Source organism: Cynara cardunculus (assembly GCF_001531365.2).
Source record: "Cynara cardunculus var. scolymus isolate 2C chromosome LG 9, CcrdV1, whole genome shotgun sequence".
Classification (NCBI taxonomy): Eukaryota; Viridiplantae; Streptophyta; class Magnoliopsida; order Asterales; family Asteraceae; genus Cynara; species Cynara cardunculus.
In genome coordinates, this window is record NC_037536.1 from 9826165 (window position 1) to 9837907 (window position 11743).

Consider the following 11743-nt stretch of genomic DNA (forward strand, 5'->3'; position numbering starts at 1 on the left):
GAGGGCAGGAGCTTTATGATAGCCGAGATTTGGAACTGTTCACAAATTACTATTCCTTCTACTAACACTTCATGAGCAATTTTCTGCAACTCTTGAGATTGTGAGACAACAGATTTGTCATCCACCATTTGAAATCTCAAATGGCCGTTGACAACATATTTTTTACTACCAACTTCCCCAATGTCATATTTTTTAGTAAGAGCATCCCAAACTTCCGTAGGAGTTTTAAGTTGAATAATAATCATAAAGTTCATTGGCTAAGGAGTTCAAGATATAGTTCTGACACAAAAAATCATTTTTCTCCTATTTTCTAACGACAGATTCTTGTTCAGCAGTAGCAGGGTTTTCAACAATTGTTTTTTTTTAAGGAAAAACATAATTTTCAAGATCCTTTGTTGTCGAGAAGAACACCCTTGGTTTCCACCTTTTAAAATGTAAACCGTCAAACTTGAAAGGCTTGTTATGATCAATGAAGGTAGTCAGTGTAACACTCCAAGATCACATTTGCATATAACCACATGTTTCATATATCATGAAATACCACTTTACATATTCGGTCCCATTATATACAAAAGCTATGTTACAAAAGTAGCTACTACATTTTTCTACATATTCCAGTACAAAGCTTGTATACATAACAAATATTCCAGGAGAGATGTATTAATTAAGTCATGTTTGACAAACATAAACTATCTTATTTTTTGAGCTTATTATAGAAGTTCTGATTGAACGACAAAAAGTTAGCTTATAAACGAACAAAAAATAGAGTAAGAGCGGATCTCGAGTTCAAACTCATTTAATGAAGGGTTTACCATAAAGCCCTTGATTAAGCTCAGCCATGTGCTTTGGCTTGGACCTATATAGGGAGTCATTATGGTGACACCTACTTTTCCTTGTTGGCTTTTTGGGTCACAGATTTGGACAATTGGGTAAAGCAATTACCTATCTTGCAAACAATTGCTAATCACTTCACATATTCACATGTGCATTTCTTAAATGTATAACCATTTGCCAACCATAAATTCCCATTATTAATGTCAATGCTTTCCCTTTTTACTCATTTTGGTTTGATTTGTTTAAATGATTAAAACCCTAATTACAAACATATATGATTATGAAATTATTGATACCGTTTCAAGTGACATGCCTATTTTTCTGAAACTCGATCAGGGTCAAAAATACGAAACTCGTTCTATATCAAAAATATGAATTTTGCTTAAAATCGAAAGAATACGATGAATGAATATTCTACATCATGAAAAACGGTATACAGTAGAATTGAATGTTCATTTGCTACCTACCTGACATGTCATTTAATAAATAAATGAGTAAATTTTGTTATAAAACATAAATACAAGAGTGGTTAAGTTAAAAGAAATTAAATAAAAGTATAAAGTGATAGTTAAACCAAACACATGTTTTAGCCACTACAAAAAAATCGGATTTATAGGACATTCCCAATATCTAAGCGTCCTAATAGACCCCTTTATAAGACTTATTTTATAGGACCAAAAAAATAAAGCGTCCTATCTAAAGGTGTTGTAATAAGTTTATATTACGTTTTTTGACGTCGCAATAAGGTTTTTAGGACACTTTTAATATAAAGTGTCCCATTAGCAACTTTATAGGACACTATTTGGAAAACTGTCTTATAAAAACAAATGTCCTATAAAAAAATGAGTTTATAGAACACTTTATCAAAAATGTCCTATAAAGTTGCTAATACGAAACTTTGTATTAAAAATATCCTCCAAAACTTGTTAAGGCGTCCAAAAGCGTTATATAAACTTATTACAACACCTTTAGATATGACGCTTTATATTTTGATCCTATAAATTAAGTCTTATAAAGCAGTCTATTAAAACGCTTAGAAATTATGAGTGTATTATGAACCCAATTTTATTGTAGTGAAAACTAAAAATACTAATTTTAAAACCACATGCAATTATTTCCAATTAAATGAAATTTATAGACTTCAACATTATTTGTTTTTATTGATTATTTCATAAATATATCATGTGAGCATGATAAATATTTATGTATAGTAACAAAGATCACAAAATATTTATTTATAATAATGTTTTAAAATATACTAAACACGTTTGTTCTGTAATAACCCGTTAATAAAAAACAATTAAATAATTCTTTATTGATAATTTATAAGAATATACTATAAATCTATATCTATACTACTTTATAAACCAGATTTATCAAAAGTCTTAAAAATAATTTTTAATGTACAAAGTACTATACATTTATGTACAAAGTCTTAAAAACAACTCATAATGCATTAAGTACTACTACTTTATGCATTCAGTCTTAAAATATCTCAATCTACAATTAAAATAACATATAATACAAGTTACCAATGCATATTATTACATTTTTTTCATGTTCTAAGATACTTTTGACACATTTCACTCATGCCTTCACCCTCTCATACCTCTATGTCTTCTCCCCATCCCCAAGGTGAGATTCAAACTAATGTTCACCATGAGTTATTAAAAGTTCTCTCATTCATCTCTCATTCAATTGCTCTAGAACCTTCGGTCTCGCTCTCGATCTCTTAATTCTTTGCTCTTGGTGTAAATCGAATACATTTGTGGACTCGTTTAAATATGTTGGATTTTAAATATATCGGATTTTAAGTTGTCATACAATTTTTTTTCAGCGGTAGATTGTAATTGTAACCATAACTCTTATTTATTCAAATTGTATTAATATGTAAAGGCCAAGTGTAACTTATATCATCGTTAAATCTTCTCTAATAAAACCAGTGAAACTTCAAAACCGTTAAAATTCACGACTCCCGCCGCATTGCGCGGGTACACAACTAGTAATTATAAAAATGATTAAATTGTTTTTTTTTATTAATTGATCATTACAAATGAACGTGCTTCAGACTTCTTATTCAACTTCATTTTCCCCCGGTCCATTTCGAAAGACGATTCATTAAAATTAATGTGATTATTAACGATGAAAACACAAACTGATACATTTTAGGGTGCTTTCTCGCAAATCATTGAAGTCAAAGGTTCAACACCAACAAAATTAGTGGAAAAAGGCTGAACAAAGATATCTAGATCACTTACTGTGATATTTACTGTATACGAAATACGTGAAAGTGATCATTATCGTCATTGCGGCCCAATAACAAATATTAATTGCCAAAAACACATTTAACTAAAAATGACATAACTCGCACGAATTATTTTTAGAATTTCATTTTGGAAAATCAGTGAATCATCAACCTTAGAAACAAGATTTTGATTCTCTTCATAGCTTAAGTTAAAAATTTGTCATACAACATTTGAAAGTCCAGATTTTTAGTTTAGACATCAGTTCTTTTTATAGGAAACGTTCGGCTTGGCAAAGAGCCCAATGCATAAGCAACGAAATTATGATATTTGAACATCCATATGTCCGCACACAAACATCTGGTTGCCCAGATCAATAAACTAGCCATTCAGTATAAGATTGTTTAATATATACATGAAATTGACGTTTATATGTAATATACAAAGATATCACATAAAAAATTAAATTCGTTAGACAAGAAAAAATCCCTCAATTTTTGTATGAGGATCCACATTCCTTGATGGAAAGGGGATGGGAATTGGAGTCCCTAATACCCCCGATCCTGTTTATAAAAAGCGTAAAGTGTTTTTTGAGATATATATATTCTAATCGGAAGACTTTTCGTGTCTCGTCTTTTGCCACACTTTTCCCAAGATCGATTAGGAGCTAGTTTCCGGTAAGCACATGTTATGAACTACCAAAAACACGACTCGAACCATTGACCTTTAAGAAGATCCCTCTTACGTTTAGTTTTGAGTTATAGGTGTTTTAAAGCCCCGATTATTAAAGAAAAATTGGTTATTGATTCGGTGTGGTTGGGTTCAAGACCAAAATCGAACCGTAGGTGTTCTATTTTTCAAACTTAAAACGATACTATATTAAGTTTGTATTTCAAATTCAAACAATCCAAATTTGTATTTGATTGACAATTCAGTTTTAGACTAAACTAATACAAAAACCCATTTATAATGAGGATCTTTTACCAAACACTAAACAGGTAAGAGTTTACAAGATCACTTAATTAGTAGTTAAACATGATAAGAACTGAAATTTTTGTCTGGTAAGTGAGAGTATTGATTTTTACCCGTTTAGCACTTAACGGGCATGATATAATGGGTAGTTGCATAAGGGTCGACAAGGATCTAAACCCTTAAAGGATTACGAGTCTACCAGCATAGCACTTGAAAAATTAAGAGAAAACTCTTAAAACTAGAGATAAAGTTCTAAAATAATTGTACTGATTAATAATAAACTCCTGCTAATGAAAACAACGAATCCTGTTTATAGCTAAACTAATCTTGTAGATAACTATTGAAATCTAAATTTAAACTAATCCTAATCCTAAACTAATTATAAAAAAGCAATCAATTAAATAATAATTATGTTCCATCTTTTGACGTAGAATTTCGAGCTCCTTTCAAGTTTCAAGCTCGTTCTCTTTTTTCCCATTGATCCATGATAGAGTCTGTTCACTCCCGAATCCTACCTGTATCAGTCACCCTCAATTGAAAAGAACTCAACCTCGAGTTCGCTTTGAAAAATATCTTCATCCAACATGTAGAACATTCGTTACTTCAAAACATTTGAATTCACAACTAGGGAACCGAAATTCGAAAAAGTTGACCAATCTTCAAATCCCAAAGGATGTTTCCGTGGTGGCTTCCATACAAGCAATACTTTATCAAACTCGAAAAGGTAAGATGCGACAAGTACTTTAGTAGGAAAATTTTTCGTTCTGATTTGGAGCCTTAGGTGCTAAAATATCGGCAGGATCCTCTTCGGGATTAACCTTCTTGACTTCTTGTGACAAGGGTTTTGGCGGCTAGGGAATGTCATCGACTGATTCACCTTCGGGTGCTTTGATTTTTGGCTCAAAATCTGTCGTCGAATTTTTAGGCTCATTACAGATTTCTTGTTGTGGCTCTTTTATGATGATGAAATATTTACCTTGAACCTTATCCGGTGAGGCTGTCTTTTTCTTTTTTTGATTAACTTGGATATTTAACCCGTTATGCGAGCCGACTAATCCCAAGGCGACCATCCATTCGCGAGTAGCCCAGAGTCACCGCATTTGAGTCTTCTTGGCCACAAAGGGATTTTTTATTCCTCATTGGATTCGAACCTGGGACCTCCAGGCACTTTTGACCCTTGGAGCCCAAGCTTAAACCAATCAGACACCACCCTTATGGTTGAGCCTTTATCTTTTTCAGGTGGCTTTTTTACGAATGGATGGTCGTTTGCTTAGGAGAGAAACCAAATTCATAATATGGTTGTAGTTATCGCCGTGCAAAACCTTGACCAGTTCCTCATGCATGTCCCTTCTCTTAAGGTTTTTGTTGTCGGGGTTGGGATAGAGTAAGTTAATAATTGTTGTCAGATTAGCGAGTGTTGTGGTTAAGGTCACCTTCATCTCTGCTAAGTCTGCTTTGGTAGCCGTTCATTGATCTGCCATTGTTAGTGAAATGACAAATAAATCCTGTTTTTATACCAATTGACGCAACAAGTAGTTGCATAAGGGTCGACAATCGTCTAAATCCTTAGGATAATGAGTCTATCAGCATAGCACTCGAAAAATTAGAGAAAACTCTTAAACAAGAGATAAAACTCTAAAATAAATATATTGATCAGTAATAAACTTTCTACTAATGAAAACAAGGAATCATGTTTGTAGCTAAACTAATTCTGTAGATAATTATTGAAATTTAAATTCAAACTAATCCTAATCCTAAACTAATTATAAAAGAATTTAAATAATAATTAAAATTAAATAATTAATCTAATCTAACTAAGAAACAAAATTTCAAATAAACAGATAAAAACAATTTGTTCAGGACTCGAAAGTATGTGAGTGCGACCTGGCACGTGACCCAAGTCGGGGGAGAAGTGGCACCAACGACTGTGTTCCAGTTTCCGATGCAGAATCTCGAGCTTCTTTCAAGCTTGTTCTCTTTTCCCCATTGATCCATGATAGAGTCTGTTGACTCCCGAATCCTCCCACTATCAGGGCAAAAAACGGTTACCATAAATTTTTGTATGTTATGTTGATGGCTGGAAATTTTATCCAATAAATTAAATGAAAGTGGTAATGTTTTTTTTTTTTACCTAAGGAGCCGTTTACCAAACACTTACCCGCTAAACGCTTAACAGTAAATTTTAACATTATCATTTACTTACCTACTAAGATTTAGTCTACAAAAACGATATCGTATGCAACAATTTACCCGGTAAACGCTTACTGTAGTAAGAGTCGTCGCCCTCATTTACCGAGTAAGACTCTTGGTGCTTGTCTCGTTCTTACCGAGTAAGATTTTTGGTTCTTATCATATTCATCTGGTAAGGTAATGTGACTTGCTGTTCACTTACCCAAGTATGCGTTTGTTAAACGACCCCAAAGCATTTATCTTGTTAGCATTGTTAACGACAATTAGCTATATATTATTTTCGAAAAGAAAGAGAAAGAGAAAGAGAAATATTATCTTTTTGAGTGGACCCAAATTAATAGATGTTATTAGTTATCATACATCATATGTGTGAAACAAATCCTTGACTTTCTTTATGATGATGTGCTAATTTTGCAATTGTTGGAATTATGACATCATCAAATAAAATCTTCAATGATGTCAATATCCAAGTTGTCAACTTTTGGAAAACTATTTTGCATAACAATATTTTGATAGTTGATTTTTTTTGTTTATACGGTGACATATTTATGATCGTTTATTGATTAATACACGTAAGTATATGATTCAGTTTGAAAACCTTTTGCATTCGTATCAGATCATGATGATTGTCTTGTGGATGTCTGATAATGCGTTATTTTAACCTATGTCAGCTGGATTTGATGGTTGTTTGTGAATCGATCAACGAGCATTAATAACAAAAAGGGGGAGAAGTAGAGAGGGATGAACTCCTTTTTAACATCGGAGTCAACGACGGTATAAATGAATTGACAAGAATTGCTTCCATCTTCTTTACATTTCGTTATGAATATCCTGTCTAGCATCCCTAACTAGGCATAAAAAGGTGAAAAGAATATGTTATAAATGGCGGAAGCTCGTTCAAAATTATCAAAGAAAAATAAAATAAATTCAAAGTTGCTTCATTTCTATGGTGCAAAATGATGTATCCAACATGAACCACGTATAAATAAGCGACACCTAGATCGTCAAGAGAAATTCTACGTGCAAATCAAAGCTATCGGTTACAGTTCGCCAAACACCTGTCTCTAGATCTTTTGAGCAATTGTCGCTCTGTTAATAATTTGTATATTTAATAGTTGTCAGTAGAGCAACACAAAGACAGACCGGTACAAAAAACTTGAACCAATCCTGATTTGGCAAGGCAAATACCGAACATGGACTAGCAGGTCCGTCTTTAAAAAAGAAATTAACATCTTTAAAGAAATGCAAAAAAAAAGGATTAACAATCCAGACCGATCTTTAACTTATTCCATCTGAAAAAAGACCTACTGTTCAAACTAATGACATTATGGACCGGCTTTATTGGACCCCCTCCAAATACCGGTAAAACCTTTGACTTTTATGAAGGTTCAAATTTATTGGTAACCTAGGTACCGTTGAATTAATTACCCTTTGATTTTTGAATCGTCCAATTTTCATAATCTCATGAGACGGAAGCATCTAACAAATCAAAACACCGAGCATAAGACGACTTGTCGATTAGAAACACCGTCTACACGAAAACCAAAATCAACATAAGCAAATGCATCAAAAAAATCCAAAGATTTATTTTTTAGAAATGAAGGTTTTTTAAAATATATATACAGTAAAACTAGTTGGGATCTACCCTAAACCCTAAACTCTAAACACAAACTGTTGGACCATTGAGTGTTTGGGATGGGAGATGCAAGCTTGTATGAAGCTGACAACTGCCAAATAATGGTTAAGGGTCAATAGATGACAAATGTCTTTGAAATAAATACCAAATAAAGAAGTATAGGTAGGTAGGAGATGAAAGGGGAATTTAATTTGGACAGGCTGAAGTTAGGCCATATCCATCAACCCTTTCACTCAATGCTATCTAACCACCTTCATCACTCACTCTATATACATACTTACAAATCAATGCCATTTCTTCATTCATCAATCCCCTCTATCTCCATCTTCCATCCACCGCTACCATCACCGGGGCGGCACCACCGCTGTTTTCCGCCAATGGCTAACACAAACACAACCATTATGGCCACTGCTATCTTGGTGGCGCTGGTTTTCACCGCGGTTCCATGCTTGGCGGCGCAATCACCAAGGGGATCACCGATGATGTCGCCAACGTCGCCGACGACGATGGGACCTGCGCCTGATTGTATGACGGCATTGTATAATGTTTCTGATTGTTTGAGTTTTGTTCAGGTTGGGAGTAATATGACTGCTCCGGACAAAGCTTGTTGTCCGGAGTTTGCAGGGTTGCTAGAAAGCAACCCTATCTGTTTGTGTGATTTGATTGGAAGCTCTGAGAGCTTTGGGGTAGATCTTAGTAGGGCTCTTATGCTTCCTGATGCTTGTAAATTGGAAACTCCTTCTATTAGTTCTTGCCCAGGTTCTCTCTCTCTCTCTCTTGTCTACTTTCTTTATAATTTATATAAATAAATTAAAATTAAATTCATTATTTTAACAGAATTTAAATTTATAAATTTTTGGAAGTTAAAACAGTATATATATTTCCAAAAAATAAAGTTATAATATTAAAAGGGTTAAATTATTGGTATATAATATATAGATCTTAAAGCATCGTTCTATAGAGACGATTTGCAGTATAGATCATACAGAGTTGGTTTTTTAGATGCCGTAAATTCGTAATAATATATTTGTTATATTTAATGGTGTTACAGTAAGTTGTCGTGAGTTTTAGAAGAATTAAAGTTGGACAACCTGGTAGGGTAAAAAAAAGTAAACCATCCTTAATCTTTTATATATACGAAAACTTTTCATATAAAAAGAGTAATAAGACAACTTGCTTTTTGTGTCTAAATAAGGTTGTCCAATTTCGTAGATAAGACTTGTTACATCGCTAACCGTGGTAAGAATCCTCACACTCACTTACTGGGTAAAACTGATTCTTGATCCTTACTGTATTATTCCAGTAAGCTAATGCGACTTGATAAACACTTACCCGGATTCATAAAAATAAAGAATTCAAACTTAAATTCAAAAAATAGGGTTTTGACAGAACTTAAAACATTGTTCTTTGTTTTGGATGTCTTGTAGCTACTCCAACATCAGCTCCAGAACCTAGCCCAACAGGTGAAGCACCTGGATCAACAGCAGGTAATTATCATTGCTAGACTACAAAAGTTTGACATAGTTTGAATCCATCTTATTTGTTTTCTTGTGGGGGTTGAATTTAAACAGCGGGTGCCGTGCCAAACGGAGGAGCAGCCCCAGGCCCTGTCGGATCTGGAACCGGTGGTAGCAATGGAGCTTCGAGCACTACAGTTCATGATCTTTCGACTTTCGTTTGCTTGGCGGTTGCTATTTTCATAGCATACTACTTTTAATTTTTATTCATTTCGCTTTACGACATGGAACTCATCGTTCACATTTTTTGTATTTTTATTATAATATTATATGTAACTTTAACTCATACATTTGATCAATGCTTGAATGTAATCAATAATATGTAGCGAGTTTAATCCGTTTTTTTTTCTAGGGATTATTAAAAAATTCCTAAAGGAGAACGAATTCGGTTCAATGTTTTACTATTGAACTCGGATCATAATGATACTGTTGGAATACAAGCACCACCTAAATGCCTCAGAGATGTCTCAAAGGTAGAGTTGGGTTCTATATCATGAGATACATAAATCCAACGAGATTAATCTTGAAAAGAGTTTCTGAGAAGAGTAAATGTTGTAGTTAAAATGACACTAACATTATTTGGACTTGGGTGTGGGGTGGAATAAAAGTCTTGTAAACCAACTATACATTCTAATTGTAGTTTCAAAATATGTACGGTGTCACACAACAAATTAATACGGTTGCACCGTTCACGGAACCTAAATTTTTTACCCTTTGACGGAGAAACAATACGGTGGTATGTGCCACCCATGACACTTAACTAGGTCCGTCTATGGCGGTGACTCCGGGTTACCTGCCAGGAGCCAGCCCAAGAGGTAATACTTAATAGTCTGTATTGGGCATTTGGGCTTTGCATTTTATTAATCAAATTTTGAAAATGTTAATAAGTTAATTGGGCTTTGCATTTTATTAAGTTGGACAATTGGGCTTTATTTTGTTTGGGTTTTAATTGTTATGTTTGAATTATTGAATACGGTAGCACCTTTCAAAATAATACGGTAGCACCTTCCAAAATAATACAGTAGCACCGTTGAGAAACCTAAAAATTTTACCCTTCGATGGCGAAATAATACGGTGGCACGTGCCACCCATGCAACCCTTACAGGTCCGCCCATGCCTATCAGTAAACCATAGTGAAAACTTTCCGGGTAAAAACAAATGTGGATTAGCGAGATATAAATATTGTATATTGTAGTCCAATCAGTTTTTCCAATCCACAAACGTAAATATATATAACAATTATATATATGATCAAATTACAAAGAGACACGTAAATCGAAATGAGTTTACTTAACGTAGTTCCGCTATCAGGGTGATAGTGTACTTTCACGAGAAGAGAGATCGATTTAATACTAACCGAGAGTGATTAGAACGCATTTACAAGACCCTTGGATCAATGGCTACCCAAAAAATTCTCAAAACAAAGTTTCTAAACATCGAAACAAACCAAAATAAAGATAACGTTTTGGAAAAAAAACTTGGTCAAACAAACCAAAAGACCAAAGCCCTTTATACCGGCCAAAGGGATCGATCAGCCCATATTGCGATGTAAGTCGCCAGTACATGTCATTCGTGCCGGTGGTCCATGCAAGTCGTGAGGGAACGTCCACGGCCACGACGTGGGGATGCGGCCTGTGTTGCCTGAAATGTGCGCAACCGGCATGGCGTCTTCACTGGGATGGCTTGCCACGCAACACAGGGCAATACGGCCAATGCCGCCTGGAACATCTCCCATTGCATGTGTCACGACCCATGTCGCCTGAACGTTGCCTGCGACGAAGCTCGGACCGTGTTGCATGTCTTTACTGAAACGCCATGCAATGCTGCCAATGCTACTAGGAACATGGCCCGACCATTTTCAACCCCAATGCTTCAGCGAGTTGTACGTTCTTCATAGTGAGTTGTACAACATCCAGAAAACCAATTTTTCAACACGCTACCATGATGTGCAAATTGTCCAACAAAACGAATACATGAGCCAATCCAACAAACATGAACAATAGTTGATAAAAGATAGGAATGAGATGCATTTTGACCATGATGAGCTTCGACTCGGCAATCACTCGCCAAAGCCAAAAGAAAGAAAATCTCAAGTAAGCAATCTCGATATAATAAATGAGTTAAGGAACCCAAACATGTACCCATTAATAACTTTCTAAAGATACCACTATGTCATATATAATAATATTCTCATATCTCCCACAAATAACACAACCGGAGTTGGACCAAATTCGAGCACTGCAAACTTGTAGCCAACTGAATCACACATCAACAACAAATTTTTAGCCAACTGGATCATATTATGACTATCACAATTAGTATGGATAGTAATCTGCTTAAAGTCCAAACCA

The 11743-nt window shown here is 34.5% G+C and overlaps 1 protein-coding gene across 1 annotated transcript; it reads left to right on the forward strand.

Annotated features, from left to right (window-relative positions):
* The first annotated feature begins 8174 nt into the window (after window positions 1-8174).
* Window positions 8175-9715, forward strand: LOC112518556 (non-specific lipid-transfer protein-like protein At5g64080). Its single transcript, XM_025126291.1, has 3 exons — window positions 8175-8634; window positions 9303-9362; window positions 9447-9715. The coding sequence occupies exons 1-3, from the start codon at window positions 8253-8255 to the stop codon at window positions 9590-9592; spliced, it is 588 nt and encodes a 195-aa protein (XP_024982059.1). The 5' UTR covers window positions 8175-8252; the 3' UTR covers window positions 9593-9715.
* Window positions 9716-11743: the final 2028 nt, after the last annotated feature.

Bases quoted from the DNA above. Each gene is read 5' to 3' on its own strand.
- LOC112518556 (XM_025126291.1), top strand. From the start codon at position 8,253: ATGGCTAACACAAACACAACCATTATGGCCACTGCTATCTTGGTGGCG. The intron at 8,635-9,302 runs GTTCTCTCTCTC...GATGTCTTGTAG, and splicing joins TTCTATTAGTTCTTGCCCAG to CTACTCCAACATCAGCTCCA. The intron at 9,363-9,446 runs GTAATTATCATT...GAATTTAAACAG, and splicing joins AGCACCTGGATCAACAGCAG to CGGGTGCCGTGCCAAACGGA.